The following is a 19,414-nucleotide window of genomic DNA, read 5'->3' as shown; positions in this document are numbered from 1 at the left end:
ACACCTGCAAGGTCATGCCTTCAAAACCGACGCCTCCTAGGCTCCTGACTCTCCCCTCCCACCCCTGACCAGTTTACAATCCAGGTCTCACACGCAAGCATCGCTGTAATGTGAGTTCACTCCTCCAAGGCAATATTGAGCCAGGTAGCATGATGGTAAATAAAGCAGACTGAAAATCCACAGAGGGGGTGACACTGTAGAAGCTTGGTGGGGGGGCTCAGCGGTTTAGCGCCGCCTTCAGCCCAGGGCGTGATCCTAGAGACCCAGGATCGAGTCCCACGTGGGGCTCCCCGCATGGAACCTGCCTCTCTCTCTCCCCCTCTCTGTGTCTCTCATGAATAAATAAATAAAATCTTTAAAAAGAAGAAGAAGAAGAAGAAGAAGAAGAAGAAGAAGAAGAAGAAGAAGAAGCAGCAGCAGCTTGGTGGGAGAAAATTCCATATTAAGACTCTTCCTTTTTTTTTTTTCTGTTAAAGATTTTATTTTATTTATTTATTTATTTATTTATTTATTTATTTATTTATTTATTTATTTATTTATTTATTTATTTATGAGAGACATAGAGAGAGGGAGAGAGGCAGAGACACGGGCGGAGGGAGAAGCAGGCCCCACGCAGGGCCTGGATCCCGGGCCTCTTGGATCCCGCCCTGGGCTGCAGGCACCAAACCGCAGAGCCACCCGGGCTGCCCGAAGACTCTCTTCCAATAAAGTCAGGTCCCTGCTTCATCCCCGACAGGAGGAAAGCAGTATAACCATAAGGATTATGATTTAGTAGCTGGCTGGAGCCTCCGGATTGTGGCGTCAGGTCGGCTGCTGCTGGGGGCGAGGGGGGCAGCCGAGGCAAGCACCCCTCAGCGCCAGGCCCGGAGAGGCCGCCTAACAGTGGGCAGTCGCTCCTGCTTGAGTGGCCCGGGAGGGCGGTCAATCTTCCTGCCCACAGAAGGGACTAGAAGCGCAGTGAGAGGTTGAAGGAGCCAGAGGGGTCTTGCAGACAAGACCAAGGAACCGAGTGAGTGGACTGCCCCCTGGAGGCCGAGAGGAAGACGGACATCTCCGCAGGCGCTTTCACGGAGGGAGGCGCCAGGGCCAGGTAGGAATACCCTCCGTCTCGGAAGATGTCAGCTGGGGCAACGCCATGACACTGCATGATTCTCTGAGATTCAGATGCCACCAAGGGTGAATAAAATAAACACGTAAGGAGCACGTGGGGGGCTCAGCCAGTTGAGCGTCTGACTCTTGATTTCGGCTCAGGTCATGACCTCAGGGTCGAGGGATAGAGCCCTGCCCTGGGCTCTGCGCTCAGCAGGGAGTCTGCTCAAGATTCTCTCTCTCCCTCTGCACTTCCCCCTTAAGATAAATAAATCTTTTTAAAAAGAAAAATTTAAACATCTGCCAGTTTAAACCTCAAATACCTGAAAAATCTCAGCTCTGACTATAAAAAATTTCTGTTTTCATGAAGAAAGGGGTTTTGAAAAAAAGTTTTTTGAATATACAATTATGTTTTCTTTTTTTTGTAACTGTATTAGTTATCCTGAAAATTTAGACCCCTTCTATAGCTAGGCACTGATACATTGCTTGAGCGGGTTGACTACAAACTGCATCAGATGGTATGGTGGTTAAAAGGGTGGATTCACCAAACTGCCCACATTCAAATCACTGCCCTCTGATACCTACTAGCTTGGGTAAGTTATTTATCCACTGTGTGCCTCAGTTTCCAATCTATAAAGCAGAGATGATAATGATGGTAATAGAACCCAATCCATCAGGTCGTTATCAGGATCAGAAGAGCAAATATCACTGGAAGGTTTAGAATAGTTCCTGGCACACAGTGCTACATAAATATTTGCACTATCAGATGAGGAATGTTTGAAACCAGTAGTCTTGAAATAAATTTAGGTCGAATAATCCTTGAAAGAATTTTGAGGGATCCCTGGGTGGCGCAGCGGTTTGGCGCCTGCCTTTGGCCCAGGGCGCGATACTGGAGACCCGGGATCGAATCCCACATCAGGCTCCCGGTGCATGGAGCCTGCTTCTCCCTCTGCCTGTGTCTCTGCCTCTCTCTCTCTCTCTGTAACTATCATAAATAAATAAAAATTAAAAAAAAAAAAAAGAATTTTGAAAACTATGTACTTTTGACACACTTAACTTGATATTTAAAAGTTTTATTAGATAACTGCCAAGGACATAATTTCTGGCATAGTGTAAATATTAACATTCAAAAATAAAACTTACATCACTTTTTAGACTGTATACACTAGAATCTAACTGCCACAGAAATGTTATACCCACCTTATCCCCTTAAAACTAATACATACACAAGCTCTTAACAGTTGTAAATTTTCTGTCACCGATTCTCCTTAAACGTGTATTGCTTTCACCATACCCACAGGATTTTAACCAAATGACATGCTTTTATATGCTTTACAGTCTTTTATTGAGGCGCCTGGGTGGCTCAGTCAGTTAAGCATCTGTCTTTGGCTCAGGTCATGATCCCAGGATCTGGGATGGAGCCTCACATTGGGCTCCCTGCTTAGTGGGGAGTCTGCTTCTCCCTCTGCCCCTCTCCCTTGGTCGTGCTCTCTTTCTCTCTCAAAAAAAAAAAAAAAAAAAAAAACCTTTTTAAAAAATACACTCTTTTATTGATCACTATGCCATACTTCTCTATAGTAAAAATATGTATTTAATTGGAATTAAAATACTAAAATTTCTTTTGATTATAAGAAACTATGTTAGAGGGCAGCGCCGGTGGCTCAGCGGTTTAGTGCCACCTCCAGCTCAGGGCATGATCCTGAAGGCCCCAGATCGAGTCCCATGTGGGGCTCCCTGAATGGAGCTTGCTTCTCCCTCTGCCTGTGTCTCTGCCTTTCTCTCTCCATGTCTCTCATAAATAAATAAATAAATAAATAAATAAATAAACAAATAAATAAATAAAATCTTTAAAAAAACTATGTTAGATAACTTTCATACCTTATTTTACATCTTTTGCCCTCTTTTATCCCCCTTTAGCTGTCACTGTGGTGACCTACTGCATTAGGAAATTGAGGATATGTACCTATCACTGTATCTCTTTTTTTTTTCTTCAAACTTTCTTTAAATGCTAGTTAGTTAACATATGTGCAATATTGATTTCAGGAGTAGAATTCATTGGTTCATTACTTACACACAACACCCAGTGCTCATCATAACAAGTGCTCTCCTTAAAACCCATTACCCATCTAGCCCAACTCCCACCCACTTCCCTCTATCAACCCTCAATTTGTTCTCTATTGTTAAGAGTCTATATGGTTTCTTTTCTTCTTTCTCTTTTTCCCCTGCTCTATATGTTCATGTTTTATTTCTTAAATTTTACACATGAATGAAATCGTATGGTATTTGTCTTTCTCTGACTATTTCACTTAGCATAATACACTCTAGCTCTGTCCCTGTCGTTGCAAATGACAAGATTTCATTCTTTTTGATAGCTGAGTAATATTCCATCCATTAGTTGAAGGACATTTGGCCTCTTTCCATAGTTTGGTTGTTGTTAATAATGCTGCTACAAAGATTAGGGTGCATGTGCCTCTATAATACAATCTGTATTTTTGTATCCTTGGGGTAAATATCTAGTAGTGCAATTACAGGATTATAGGATAGTTTTTTTTTTTTTAAAGTGCTGCATTCCTTTATCTCTTGCTTTCTGCCTCAAGGCTCTCTGTCACCTCTATATGTATAGTTTCTTAGGAAATTAACTCCTCTGAGGCAATCCTTGACTAAGAAGGATAACCAGCTCAATAATGAACCCTGTTTTGATCATCCCTACTATGCTTCACTCCCCACTCCTGTTCTCTAGAATCTCCTCCTGTAATATATGACCTATACAGAAGGCCTTATCTCAGGCCCTGCTTTTAAGGGAAACTAAGTTAAAAACATAAGAGTTAATTTTTTTTTTAATTTCCAGATTTAGTTATAAAAATCATTAGTATGTCAATCAAAACAAGCATTACAGGGACAGCCCGGGTGGCTCAGTAGTTCAGTGCCGCCTTTAGCCCAGGGTCTGATCCTAGAGACCCGGGATCAAGTCCTACGTCAGGCTCCCTGCATGGAGCCTGCTTCTCCCACTGCCTATGTCTCTGCCTCTCTCTGTGTCTCTCATGAATAAATAAATAAAAATCTTTAAAAAAAAGAAAAAACAAGCATTACAAATGCTGATGATTATTAAATTTAAAGGAAAACTTTATTGAAAGTGCATCTATTAGTGACACAACTTTTAAAAAATATGATTCATGTATTTGTGGGAAGAATGTTACTTATGGCTAGCAGGATTCAGCATTAACTCTATTTTTAATACCAAAAGTAATTCTCAAAATGTTAAAAACTTAATTCTCAAACAGTTTCTGAGCACATGCCAAATTTTTTATTAACTCATTGATGAGGACCAGCAAGATGACAAAACCAATTCAAAGGAGGATATGAGAAATGTATGCATATACATATGTGTGTGTATAGCCAGTAACAAAAAGGAATCCTGAATTAAGACTGCCAAATCAAAAAAAAAAAAAAGACTGCCAAATCAAATATAAAACCGGTTAATGACCGAAAGGCAATAGAGCCAACTTTTAAAGTTATATTCTCCCTGGGAAAGAAATTATTTTCACCTAATTAACTTTCTTATAAGTTAACATCTAACTCCATTGAGTTGTAAAATGTCTGTGCCCTATTTAATAGTAAATGGTAAATCAAATTAAGTTATATTCTCTTAGAAAATCAGACAGCCCTTTATGCCAGCTTGTTACAACAATGCTCTACAAAAACATTAAGTTTCAAACAATTTTTCTTAACAGTACCTATTACGTTTAGAAATAGAAATGCTGAGAAATGTTCACATAAATAAATACATGGGAATGGAAGGAAGGAGTTTTGTTATTGCAATGGCATTGAAGTCTTTCAACTCTTAACTGAGTTATATGTGCCCAAATCACAATGATCTAACATCAAAAATTTCAAATGATGTACCAGTTGATAATTCAATTAGGCCAACTTTCAATCACATTATAAGCAAAGAAATAGAAAGCATCTACTTGGTGAAAGGATTTGTTGCCCATTCGCTTTCTCAGTTTCTAGAAAGCATACCAAAAAGACTTATCAAATACTTAACTACTTGCCTTTTATTTATTTGCTCATGAGAGACACAGAGGGAGAGACACAGGCACGGGGGAGCCCGATGTGGGACTTGATCCTGGGACCCCGGGATCACGCCCTGGGCCAAAGGCAGACATTCAACCACTGAGCCACCCAGGTGCCCCTCATCAGTCTTTTTAATTTTAGCAATTCCAGCAGGTAGGAAATGGCATCTCCTAGTTCTAATCTGCTTTTCTTTGATGCCTAATAATATGCTTATTGGCTATTGATATATCTTTTGTGAAGTATCTGTTAAGTTTTTGCCCAGCAACATTGTAATTCCATTTTTTGTTTCAAATAAACATGTTAACATAAATCTCTATGACAACTACTCTAGTTCCAAATTATGTTAAGATTTTATTTATTTATTCATGAGACACACACACACACAGAGAGAGAGAGAGAGAGAGAGAGAGAGAGAGCACGCAGAGACACAGGCAGAGGGAAAAGCAGGCCCCATGCAGGGAGCCCCCCAGGATCAGGCCCTGGGCTGAAGGCGGCGCCAAACCGCTGAGCCACGGGGCTGCCCCCTAGTTCCAAATTCTAAGATTAATTCTAAATTCTAGGAGGTAAAGACTTGTCCTGAGTTTGTCACCTGGATGCTTCTATGCTTTCTTGGAATTCTCCCTCGGGAGAAATGCCTTTCTAAATAATAATTGGGGACTGGAAGAAGTAAGTTTTCAACATTTCCACTATACGACTTGTCTGAATTCAAAACATCTCCAAATAGCACAAACTGCCCATTTCTAATGTCAAGTTTTGCTCCTGACAGAACTATGCTTAAGACAGAACCATGAAAAAAAAAAAAAAAAAGACAGAACCATGGACAGGACAAAAAGACTAATCATATAGGCTTGGTACTAATTCAGTTTTCCTTTGGTACCCTAGAGGTTTTTACATAATAGGGTAACGCACCATAGTAAGATTCAAGATGAGAAGTATGTTTTTCTCCTGTAAAGTGGGGAAAAGGTGAATAGTAGAAAGGGAGGTGGGAACGTATTCTGGGAAGTATTTTTTTTTAATCGTGATAAGATATACATACCTACAAGTTACCATTTAAACCACTTTTAAGTGTACACTTCTATGGCATTAAGTGCATGCATATTGTTATGCAACCATCACCACCGTCCACCTCTAGAATTTTATCATCTTTCTCAACTGAAATTCTGTAAATACTAGCTCTCTATTCCCTCAGCCCCTGGCAACCACATTCTACTTTGACTATGAATTTGGTACCTCGTATGAGTGTAATCATACAATATTTATCCTTTTGTGACAGGCTTGTTTTACTTAGCAGAATGTCTGCAAGGTTCATTGATGTTGTAGCATGCATCAGAATTTCCTTCTTAAGACTATCTTCCATTGTATGCATACATCACATTTTGTTTATCCATTCGTCCATGGATGACCACTTGAATTGCTTCCATCTTTTGGCTATTGTAAAAAAAATGCTGGAACGTGGGGGTGTAAATATCTACTCAAGTCCCTGCATTTGATTATTTCAGGTATATTCTCAGAGATGGAATTGGTGCACCATATGGTAATTATATGTTTAATTTTTTGAGGAATCCTGGGAAATCACTTTTAAGAAAATGAAGATCTGAGTATCAATTCACTCAAGTTTCTGTGTCCATGTATCTCTTCTAAAGTCTTTATGTACCTCAGATTGAAAACTACTGTTCTGAGTCCCACCTTGGAACATAAAGGAGATAATGCAATGTGGTGCAGAAAAGCATGAATTTGAAATAAGATAGGCATGGTTAGAATCCAGTATTTACTTGTCTAGAAACTGCGGGCAAGCCAATTCCCTCTCCAGTTTCCTTTTCCATAAATGAGGGTAACAATACCTATCCCACAGAACTGTCAAGAGAATGGATGAAAAGAACCTACCATGGAGGTTGACAATTCACTTGAAACCACATTCAACGACATTCAATGTACCTTGGTACGTAGGCCAGGGGAATAATCTCTGCCCTAGAGAAGCATGGCTACCTGGTGACAGCTGTTAAGTGTGCAGAGAACTACAGTATCATGTAGTGGGGGGCCAGGACTGATGTGCTTGTGGGGGTAGGTACAAGGACACTTTATCCTCATGAGAAGAATCAGGAAAGACTCTCAGGAAGAGGGGGCAGTGGAAAGCAAGCCAAGCAAAGACACATAAGCATAAGAAAGCATGTTGCCAAGGGGAACCTGAAGAAACTTGGTGTCACAACACAAAATGCAAAGACAGGATTGGGAACAAATGCAGTTGAAGAAGTAGGCAGCTTCTTAAAGGCCATGGTAAAGATCTTGACTTTCTTCTGTGCCTCAGTTTCACCGTGTACCTTAAATTCCTCTGTAACATGAGGATTGTTATATACCTTTCTCATAGGGCTGTTAGGACCATAATAAAAGGAAATAGGATAACACACACACACAGCACTTAGAAGAGTGCCTGGTACATACCGAGGCCCAAATATTTCCTTATGTTAATCCTATTGTCTTGAGGTGGCCAGAAACATTTTAAGTAGGGGAGTGACAGGGCAGCCCAGGTGGCTCGGTGGTTTAGCTCTGCCTTCGGCCCAGGGCCTGATCCTGGAGACCTGGGATCGAGTCCCACGTCGGGCTCCCTGCATGGAGCCTGCTTCTCCCTCTGCCTGTGTCTCTGCCTCTCTCTCTGTCTCTCATGAATAAATGAATAAAGTCTTAAAAAAAAAAAAGTAGGGAGTGACAATGTCACCTTTGCATTTTGAACAGATCAATGAGGCAAAGGGGATGGATTGTAGGAGTACAATCCTGTGTACTTGACGTAAGTACGCAAGTTAAGAGGTTGTCACAATAAACAGTCTGGGAAACAGAAAAACCCTGCCTTGTACGGAAACAGTGACAGAGGGGACAGAGGGAATTCAGCTACTTAAATAGCAGAAGAGATGAGCTCTGATGCCCATTTGGATGTGGGAGGAGGAGTGGGAAGAGTCCTAGATCGGGCCATCACGGTTAGTCTTCCTGAAGTGATCTCCATCCCTTCCTCCACTCTCCAATAACAAAAAGGCCATCACAACACATTTCCTTTCAAAGTTTTATTAAAGTTTAATGGAACAATTAATATTTTTAATTTTTTTTGTTAACCTCAGTACAAAAATACAGTTGATGACTTGACAAAAATGGCTCCACCTAGGGCTTGAAGGTTTCTGTTTCCGGAACAGTAACGGGGCAGAGCATGCTTCCAGCTGGGACTGAGTCCGAGCACACAGCCATTCCTGCACACACATGCGTGCAAACAGGGAAGCCCAAGCAGTAGAAGAGGATGGAAGTTGCCAGGATTCAGGAAGAAGCCCAAGATTATTCCCAGGAGAAAAGGAGAAGAAACAGGCTGGTCTCTGGCGGGCATAGAATTACTGATTTATATTTGAGTTTGTTGTTTTAAATGAGAAACTACTTCTGCAATTTTAATACTGTAGAAAAGATGCTACCGGTCTCCTTTCACCATCAAGGTGAATAAAGCGGGAGGAAACGGAAAAAGATTCAAATATTGACGTATGAGGAGTAAATCTCCAAATGGCTCAAGTTTTGTGTCAAAAGCTGTCATTCTTTACATTCCATGACGAATAGACATCTAGGAGGGGGCAGAAGGAAGTGTGCCGTGCTGTGCTGGATCCACAGACGTGGAGACCAGCTCCTGTCAGCAGAAGTCTTCCACAGTGACAGCGCTCCTTCCCACGTAGACAGGAGCAAGGCTTCCTGGTCGGTTGAATTGTCCTGAGCAATTCCTCAATATTCCCTTCCCTGCTGCTTTCCTTCCAGAACACTAACTTTGATGAAAGAAGGGACATATTCATGTTACAACTCATCTTCAAGATGTTTCTCTCTGAAGGCATCCCCCGTCAGCCTCTCCTGAGCTTCCTTCATCCCCTGAACAACTGTGGAATAAAGGTTGGGGGGAAAGAGTATGAAGCAGGTTTTTAATGTCTAACATTTGACAACTAATGTAGATTTTTACTATAGGAGAAATATGACAGGATCTGGACTCAAGGGGGGGAAAGTATGAAGCAGGTTTTTAATGTCTAACATTTGACAACTAATGTAGATTTTTACTATAGGAGAAATATGACAGGATCTGGACTCAAGGGGGGGGGAAGAGTATGAAGCAGGTTTTTAATGTCTAACATTTGACAACTAATGTAGATTTTTACTATAGGAGAAATATGACAGGATCTGGACTCAAGGGGGGGAAGAGTATGAAACAGGTTTTTAATGTCTAACATTTGACAACTAATGTAGATTTTTACTATAGGAGAAATATGACAGGATCTGGACTCAAGGGGGGGGGGGAAGAGTATGAAGCAGGTTTTTAATGTCTAACATTTGACAACTAATGTAGATTTTTACTATAGGAGAAATATGACAGGATCTGGACTCAAGGTCTAGTTCTGGATTTTAGTCCTGGAAAGTCATTTACCTCTTTGTATTGGTTTCCTCATCTATAAAATGAGGTAACGCTACTTACTTCACACAGGATCACAAAAGGGCTTTATAAATTATGAAACGCTACAAAAATACTACTAGTTACTATGGTTTCTCCTCCAGGATTAGGGCTGAATCCCCGTCACAGGCTACAGATGTTCACTTGTCATTAAGGGAATAGAAAACCCTCCCACCACCCCCCGTCATATTATTTGAATGACTGCTGTGTTTGTTTCATTTTCTGTGGAAGTTACAGATGAGTGTGTGCGTGTGCTCGGAGGGGGTATGGCCTCCAATGAGGGAGGGAGTCATTGCTAGCATCAACTATACAGAAAAGCAACCAAGTTCTCAGTCAAAAAAGAAAAGAGCTGAAACTTGTCTCAGGACATCTCCCCTGTTGATTCAGCTTCAAGGGGGGCAGCTGTTTGGGTACAGGCTCTCCAGACAGTGACAGGCCAGGGGCTGGGTTGAGCCGCATTCTGTAAATCTCAGAAAGGAAGCCTACAGCCGCGTTAAGAGCCAGGTAGTACAGTTTGTTATTTCTCTTTTGCTTTGTCTAAGCCTTTTGTAAAGCCAGACTTGACGTTCCAGTTTCATGTCAGCTGAGCCATGGGGGATTCAGGCAAGGGTCTTGGGTCCACATTTGGACTACTGTGTTGAAAGATGATAGCAGTGTGGAGATAGCAATGGTAAGGTGGATGAAATACTAAAGGGAAGGTGAACTCAAGGGTCAAGAGTTGGCGACCTAAAATCTAGCCGCCTTTCCCATGTGGGAAGGTTCTCTCTAATATACCAGCCTCTGATGATCTGCAGTTAGGTAAGGAAGAAGACATGCTCCTTACCCATGGCAAGGAGATAACCTCTCCAGATCTCTTTCCTCTCCCTGTTCTGAGAAATAAGAGTTCCAAGAACCCCCTCCTATACATGATAGGAGGAACTTTGGAAGGAAAACAGGGACGGTACTTAGCAGGGATTCCAATCCTGGCCTCTAGAATGGTTGTATTAAAAAAAAAAAAAATAGAATGGTTGTGTTCAAGGATTAGAGAACAAGAAGGCATGACATGATTTCAACTTCCCTTCACCTATTTGTGCTGATGCTGTTCTCTCTGCCTGGAACGTGCTTTTTGCATTTATCTGCTGGCTAGGGCTCATTCCTCAGGATTCAGTCCAGGCACTGTGTCCTCCCGCAAGCCTGTGGACTCTCCATGTAGGGCCACCCCCCACCCTATGCCCCACCCTCATATCTGTCCATAGAGACAAATTCTTAGCCTTCTTAGGTCCAGTTAAAGCTTACTATCATGATACCTTTCAGACTTGATCAACTCCTTTGCATTCTTTAGGAAGAGTAGTGTTAGCACAGTAGGAAAAAAACTTAAGTTCTGGACAGAAATTCCAGCTCTGCAACTTAATTTTGAGACCACAGGCAAGTGACTATCTCCATGAGCCTCAGTTCTTCAGTTTCCTGTGATTCAGTTAGCGCCATACTGCACTGTAAGCAGCGAGGGAAGGGGCTCAGTCTCATCTTTCTCCTCTGTTCCACAAAGATTCTAGCCAAAAGCTGTTCTTGCTAGGGATGCTCAGCTCACGCGTGGAATCCAGCCTCCTCCCACAGACACTGCATGGGGTTCATCCTAGTTAAATTTAGCAAGTCTCCCTCCTCTCTCTCTCTACGTAGCCATACCTTGCTCAGCACTGACATAGAAATACTTGTAGCTGGGGTTTCCATTCTCATTGATGATTTCAGGATGCACCTTGCCACTGGGATCTATTGTGGACAAAACGGCACAATGATTATAGTAATTAGAGAGGTATTTCAAATGCTATATAGTACATTAGGCCTGCTAGGAAATGAGACCTCCCCACTTCGCAGCCCATTAGCTCACCACTCTACCCCTGTGTTTTATGCTATAATCACAGTGAATTCCTTGCAGCTCCCTGAACTCAAGTCTCCCGTGCCTTCGCATATGCTGTTCTCTCTTCCTGGCACGTTCCCTTTCTTCTTGATAATGGTAGGATGCTATATTTCTATTTGTCTCCCCACACACACACAGAATCCAGCAGGATGCTGAGGAAACATTAGATGGTCATTAAATTTAACATCTTTTGGGGATCCCTGGGTGACTTAGCGGTTTAGCGCCCGCCTTCGGCCCAGGGCGTGATCCTGGAGTCCCGGGACTGAGTCCCACATTGGGCTTCCGGCATGAGCCTGCTTCTCCCTCTGCCTGTGTTTCTGCCTCTCTCTCATGAATAAATAAATTAAAAATCTTAAAAAAAAATTAACATCTTTTATAAATTGTTTGTGGAAAGATATCTGTCTGGTTATAGTACTCCACCCCTTGGATGCACTATGAGGTCAAGGGTAGGAACTGTGGCTTATCTCTGTCCCTGTAGAGCCGCCTAGTGTAGAGCCCAGTGCTTGACATACAGCTAATACACAGATGAATAATGGATGATTCCAGTACTCTGTCACTGATCACAAAGACAGTTAATGGAAAAAATTTTCCTTCAGGTTTGAAGTTCTGGCATTCAGAACTCCCTGACTTTCCAGAAACTGGTTGTTTTTGTTTTTAGCCATCCTTGCATAGTTTCACTATATGGAATCAGTGCCTTCTTCACTCCTCTATCTCTCCTTCCACATCACAGATCCCCAGATTAAGATCTTTTACCTTACCCAAAAAAAGGATTCGTGGAATGTAACCCCCATCAGGGCTGAAATCTTCATCCTTTGGCTCCTCTTCATCCTATTTAAGTGTAAACCTTAAGTCAGGTCATGTCCTCTCTCTCTTCAAAACCTTTAGGTGGTGGGGTACCTGGATGGGGCAGTCAGTTGAACCTACAACTCTTGGTTTTGGATCAGGTTGTGATCTCAGGGTTAGGAGATCAAGCCCTGGGTCAGGCTCCACGCTCAGTGCAGAGTCTGCTTAAGACTCTATCTCCCTCTGCCCCTCCACCTTGCTCTTTCTCAGATAAATAAAACTTTAAACAAAAACCTTTTAGTGGCTTCCCCTCTCTCTCAGGGTAAAACCCCAAGTCCCTGCAGTAGCCTAAGAGGCCCTATGTAATCCGCTACCTGGGCACCTCTCTAACTTTATGTCCTACCTCTTGTTCAGTCTTTTTCAACCACACTAACTTGCTTGCTGTTTTGTCATTAAACAAGCCAGGCATGCACCTCACTTAGGCCTTTGTACTTGCTCTTTCCCCTGCCAGGACATACTTCCTCTATTATCCATGTAGCTCACTCCCTTTTTGGTTTCAAATCTTTGTTCAAATGTCACCTTCTTTTCTAACCATCTACTTAAAATTGCAAAGTATCCCTTCCACCCTTCACTTTTAGCCACCATCTGACATATTTTAACTAGTCTATCTCCCCATATTCAATTTCCCATATGTAATTTCAGTGAGTACAGGGAATTTTGTCTGTTTTTCCATTGCTGATTCCCAATATCGACATCACTGACTTGCACACAGTATTTCTTGAATCAATGAAGTAATGAGACTAACATTTTAGCTATAATTATGGAGTTACAGTCCTCCCAGGAGATATGACCACATAATTAGCTTTCTTTTAAAATCTCTGAATTTGCAGTATGCTCACTGAAGGCATTTCTGTTTCCTCTGAGTGGTGATTCTAACTTAGAAAGTGATGCATATGAACTTAGTTCATATGCATAAGAAATAAATAGTAATTTTGTCATTCTTGGTGTGGATCCCATTTAGGAGTTAAATGGGATTTCTTCAAACTGTAATATAATTTTGCCTTGAGTGAGGTGTGTCAGCATTCAGGCTATCCATTAGTTACATAAGCAATCCCTTAGCTGCCTCAACATTCCCCATTAACATGCTCAAAAGACTTCCAGTCCTATGTGTAAGTAAATATTATCTTTATAGAAACTCAGGGCTAGAAGTTGCATCATAGAGCATCTAAACATCCCTCATTTGAAGAGTACAGCCTAAAAGGAAGCATAGCTAGGTCATAGTACCTATTCTTATCACTTGGCTCTACGATCTTGACTAAATCAACTCATTCCTTCGGTCCCAAGATGCTCTTTCTGTAAAATGGCTATTACCAGTGGCCGAAAAATCCCTTCTAAAATCTGATATTCTGACTTGAGACTACAAGACCTGTAATCTATGTCAAGTACATAAAGGATAGTTCATGAAACAGAAAGGTTTTACATACAAGCCCAGCACAGAGAAGGGGCTCAGCTGCATCACATTTTGCAGGGTTCTGTGTCCTGCATGTGTTACTACTATACTTTCAGTTTAGCCACACAAAGATGTAAAACATAAAAAAAAAAAAAAAAAGATGTAAAACATGTCATAATCATAGACTAAGATTGAAGGGACCTTAAAATTTAGTTATCTTATCCAATTTCTCTCTTCTTCCTCCAACAAATGGAGGCTGGATGGCTTTCTACACTGACACAAGACTTAGTATTACAGTTCAAGAGGAAAACGCTCTCATAACGAAGCCAGATCCGCTGAATATGATTTTATACCACTAATGATGATAATTTTAAAACAGCAAAGACTTAAAATCATAGCAAGGAGAAACTCTCAAAGTCTTACCTCAAGATTCACCATAACAAAATTATGGGAAAGTTCTGAAATTTCTGTAGATTCTGCAAATTTGGGCTTTAAAGCTAGAGGGAAAAAGATTTTGGAATAGAAGAAAACATCATTGTCATATTCAAACCCTAATTTGCTGAGTTGATTCAAATAACTGGACCTTTTTTTTTTATTTTTAAAAAAACCCTAAGAACCAGAAATCAGGACACCTGAACTCTGGTCATGCTTCTGCCACTTACAAACATAGGTATGTGACCTGGAGCGACTGACTTCATTTCTCTGAAGCTTTTATCATAAATATAGAATAATGGCATATGAGTTTCTATTTGCTTTTTATAGCCACATTTCAATAACTTCTATTGAAGTAATAGACAATAGAATAACATTACCACATATACATATAATTACACTATTTACATTAATTTTATGCTCCTTTTCTAACTAGGATTTTGTTAAGTATAGCATACCAAATAAAGGAAAAAAAAAAAAAAAAAAGCCTGGAAAGCAGTAAGGTGGCACAGCAGAAAGAACACAGACCACAAATAAACGTGGGTTGTAATTTTGTTCCCACTTCCTCCAGGAAGACTTCCCTAATCACTTCTTATGTCTCTATTTCAGTTTCCTATATCTATTCTCCATTGACCACTGTAGCTCTAATCCCATACTCTCCCTCATCATATCTCAATTGCTTTACCCTCCAACCCCTTGCAAAGATAACTGCAAACTTCTTGAGGGAAAGGAATCTATGTCATATATTTCTTTGGTATTCCTTAAAGCAATCAGCAGTGCTAGGACAAAATCTGTGCTAGTATTTTTAAAGTGTTACTATTTAAGAACACATTTGAGAGCAGCCTGGGTGGGCCAGCGGTTTAGTGCCACTTTCAGCCCAGGGTGTGATCCTAGAATCCCGGGATCGAGTCCCACGTCGGGCTCCCTGCATGGGGCCTGCTTCTCCCTCTGCCTGTGTCTCTGCCTGCCCCCCCTCTCTCTGTGTCTCTCATGAATAAATAAATAAAATTAAAAAAAAAAAAGAACACATTTGAAGTTTGATTATTTGCACTTACCTTTGCAAGCTCCACACCAGGACTTATGGATAATCACCATCAGAGGTAAGCCACTTAAAAAGATAACAAAAAAATTACAATCTAGTAATTCCATTTCTTTATGTCTATCCTAATGACCACCTTATAAAGACAAGGTTAATGTACAAAGACGTTTATTAGTATGATTTAGATTAAAAAAAATTTTCGGCAACCTAAATATTCAATATAGATTATTGTAATAAAACTATTGGTAAGTTCTGACATTCCTGTAAATTCTGCAAATTTGGGCCTAAAGCTAGGGAGACTGTAGAAGAGAACATCAAATTACAGTATTTCTAGATATGGTTATGTAATCATTGAAAATGTTAGTAAAATTTTTCAGTTATATCAAATTAAAAACTAGAATGGGGTGCCTGGCTGACTCAGTCAGTATAGCATGTGACTCCTGATACAGTCATGAGTTCAAGCCCATGTTGGGCATAGAGCTTACTTAAAACAAAACAAAACAAAACAACAAAAAAAAACAAAAACAAAAAAAACAGGGATGCCTGGGTAGCTCAGCAGTGTAGCACCTGCCTTTGGCCTAGGGCGTGTTCCTGGAGTCCTGGGATTGAGTCCAGGTCCCGCAGCAGGCTCCCTGCTTCCTCTGCCTATGTTTCTGCCCTCCCCCCACCCCTCTTTCTCTCTCTCTTTCCCCCTGTGTCTCTCACAAATAAATAAAAATCTTAAATAAATGAATAAATAAATAAATAAATAAATAAATAAATAAATAAAATAAACCAAACCAGAATATAAAATTATCATCTGTAGTCTGGATTAAAATTACAACTATATACAGAGGAAAAGAGCCTAAAAGGAAATGACAGAAATGTACCAAAATATAATAGCAGTTTTTCCTAGATAATGGGATTGTGGATTTTACACTTTTTCTGTATTTTCTATAATTAAATGTAATTTTTACAATCAAAAGATTTATAAATCTTTTTCTTTTTTAAATGATAAACAAGACAATCCACCTGAACCAGCCTTGGCCAGATGAAGCTCTTATGTTGTCAAGGCTCAATGCCAACTTGTAGGAGAGCGCTATGTAAGCAGCCAGGGGCTTTCTTCATCATCCAACCCCTGCATCACCAGACCACCATACACTGTAGAATACAATCGATGCATTTACTGCCTTGAACTCTGTTACTTACCTGTCTCCCTGAAAGACTTTTTTTTTTTTTAAGATTTTTTATTTATTTGAGAGAGAGTGTGAGAGAGAGCACAAGTTGGGGAAGATGTAGAGAGAGAAGGGAGAGAGACAGAGAGAGGGAGAGAAAAAGAGAGAGATCGGGGGGGGGGGGGAGTAGGGCAGCCCGGGTGGCTCAGCGGTTTAGGGCCGCCTTCAGCCCAGGGCCTGATCCTGGAGACCCCAGATTGAGTCCCACGTCAGGCTCCCTGCATGGAGCCTGCTTGTGTCTCTGCCTCTCTCTCTCTGAGTCGCTCATGAATGAATGAATGAATGAATGAATGAATGAATAATAAAATCTTTAAAAAAAAAAGGAAAGAAAAAGGTGGGGGTGGGTGGGAGAGAACCAGACTCCCCGCTGAGCAGGGAGCCCAAAGCAGGGCTTGATCCCAGGACCCAGAGATCACAACTTGAGCCCTAAGCAGATGCTTAACCAACTGAGACACCCAGGCACCCCTCTTTTTTTGTTTTTAAAGATCTATTTATTTATTTAGGGAGAGCACAAACATGTGGCGGGAAGGAGCGGGTACAGGAGCAGGGAGAAACTTAAGCAGGCTCCACACTGAGGCTGATCTCAATGGGGCTTGAGCTCACGACCCTGAGATGAAACCTAGAGTCGGAAACTTAACTGACTGAGCCACCCAGGAGCTCCCAGACTTGGGGTTTCCTAAGGTTAAGAACTTAGCTCTTTCCACATGCCTTACATCTGGCACATAGAATATTACTGATAACAAACACTTATGTAGCATTTACTATGTAGCAGGCACTATTCCAAATATACATAATTAATTTAGTAACTGTCAAATGAATTATTCAGCTACTTCATTAGAGACCTACTACCTACTTCATTAGAGACCTACTACAAATCTGGGATGGATCTGTGCCTCTAATACTTGTAAAAGCTTATAAACCAAACAGGGCAAACTTATGTGAGAAGTGGGATCTAAGTAATCACAGTAATAATAGCCAAAATCTAACCATTTTATACATTGCGCTATGTACTTTACGTGCATTATATCATTTAAATCCTCACTACAGGGCAGCCCAGGTGGCTCAGTGGTTTAATGCTGCCTTCAGCCTGGGGCCTGATCCTGGAGCCCCAGGATTGAGTCCCATGTTGGGCTCCCTGCATGGAGCCTGCTTCTCCCTCTGCCTGTTGTCTCTGCCTCTCTCTCTGTGTCTCTCATGAATAAATAAAATCTTAAAAAAATAATAATAATTCCTCACTACAGGGGCGCCTGGTGGCTCAGTCAGTTAAGCATCAGACTTTGTTTCAGGTCACGACCTCACAGTCCTGGGGTCAAGCCCTGGGACTACTGGCTCCTTGCTCAGCAGAGGGTCTGTTTCTCCTTCTCCCTCTGCCCCTTCCCCTGCTTGTGTTCTCTCTCAAATAAATAAACAAATCTTTTAAAATAAATAAATCCTCACAACAATCCTAAGGTATATACTATTACTGTTCTCAAATAGAAATGAGAAAATTGAGACTAAGACTCCTAAGAGATTAAATATATGGCCCCAAAAAACCTAGGTTCTGCCACTTACTAATTCATGAAGTCTGACACCAAAACCAATGCTCTTTCTGTTACTGTCTACTTCATTTTAGGATGGCAATCCACAATCAATAATTAACTAACTTTAAATCAGAGAAGAGGTTGGAAAAGGCCTTACAAGCTGCCTAGGCCAAGCCTCCATTTCATTCCGGAATTATAATGTATCATCTAATACGTTATATATAATTATAATATATCCAATATATTTCATATAACAAAGGGTGGTCCAGACTGCCTGAAGAAACACATGACCAACCAAGGCAGCCCATCCTTTTAATAGCTCCATGCACTTACAGAGCAGTTTAGAATGCCTTGCTCCCTCCTCTCTCCTAAGCAAACTTCTATTTATCCTTCTAGAGCAGACATCAGCAAACTAGGGTCTGTAGACCTGATTCAACACACTACCTGCTTCTGTAGAGCTGTCAGATACAAATTCCTTTTCATTTTTAAATGGTTGAAAAACAAATTAAAAAATAGTACCTTGTGGTATGTTAAGAATAAACATACTTTACCTTTCGGTGTAGTATTAAAATATACTGTTGCATACTTACTGTATATGGCTGCTCTTCTGCTACAATGTGCTACAGTTAATAAGCTGCAACAGAGACCTTATGGCCTACAAAACCTATGGCCTTCACCCTCTGTGAAGCTTTCCCAAAACGACCTTCTCTCAAACAGCTAATTAGTCCTTTCCTCCTCTGGGTTTCCAAAGCATTCTGTCTTCATCCTGCAACCACCAGCCCTTTTCATCCCATAATCATGTCTACATGTGTGTATTTTTCACCAAACTATTAGTTCTCATGGGCAAAGACTACCTCTAATTTATCTTTGAAAATCACAAGTGCTTGCTGGGGATTTACCCCAAAGATACAGATGCAATGAAATACCAGGACACCTGCACCACAATGTTTATAGCAACAATGTCCACAACAGCCAAACTGTGGAAGGAGCTTCGGTGTCCATTGAAAGATGAATGGATAAAGAAGATGTGGTGTATGTATACAATGGAATATTACCTCAGCCATTTGAAACGACAAATACCCACCATTTGCTTCGACATGGATGGACCTGGAGGATATTATGCGGAGTGAAATAAGTCAATCAGAGAAAGACAAACATTATATGGTCTTATTCATTTGGGGAATATAAAAAATAGTGAAAGGGAATAAAGGAGAAAGGAGAGAAAATGTTTGGGAAATAACAGTGAGGGAGACAGAACACGAGAGACTCCTAATTCTGGGAAATGAACAAGGGGTGGTGTAAAGGGAGGTGGGCGGGGGTTGGGGTGACTGGGTGACGGGCACTGAGGGGGGCATTTGATGGGATGAGCACTGGGTATTATGCTATATGTTGGCAAATTGAACTCCAATAAAAAGAAATTAAAAAAAAAAGAAAATCACAAGTACTGGTAAGGTAGGTACCCA

At 41.0% G+C, this 19,414-nt stretch overlaps 1 protein-coding gene across 1 annotated transcript in view; it reads right to left on the bottom strand.

Moving 5' to 3' along the window:
- Window positions 1-8,201: 8,201 nt before the first annotated feature.
- Window positions 8,202-19,414, bottom strand: part of TXNDC12 (thioredoxin domain containing 12) — a 29,344-nt gene continuing 18,131 nt past the window's right edge. Inside the window, exons 3-7 of the mRNA XM_077844957.1 lie at window positions 15,234-15,286; window positions 14,170-14,243; window positions 12,272-12,341; window positions 11,282-11,365; window positions 8,202-9,056 (exon numbers count right to left, since the gene is read on the bottom strand). Coding sequence (XP_077701083.1) covers window positions 8,977-9,056; window positions 11,282-11,365; window positions 12,272-12,341; window positions 14,170-14,243; window positions 15,234-15,286 — 361 coding nt within the window. The 3' untranslated portion in view covers window positions 8,202-8,976. The remainder of the gene's footprint in view (window positions 9,057-11,281; window positions 11,366-12,271; window positions 12,342-14,169; window positions 14,244-15,233; window positions 15,287-19,414) is intronic.

This window comes from Canis aureus, chromosome 13 (genome assembly GCF_053574225.1).
Source record: "Canis aureus isolate CA01 chromosome 13, VMU_Caureus_v.1.0, whole genome shotgun sequence".
NCBI lineage: Eukaryota > Metazoa > Chordata > Mammalia > Carnivora > Canidae > Canis > Canis aureus.
Note: the sequence above shows the minus strand (reverse complement) of the source record. Positions and strands in the feature narration are given on the sequence as shown.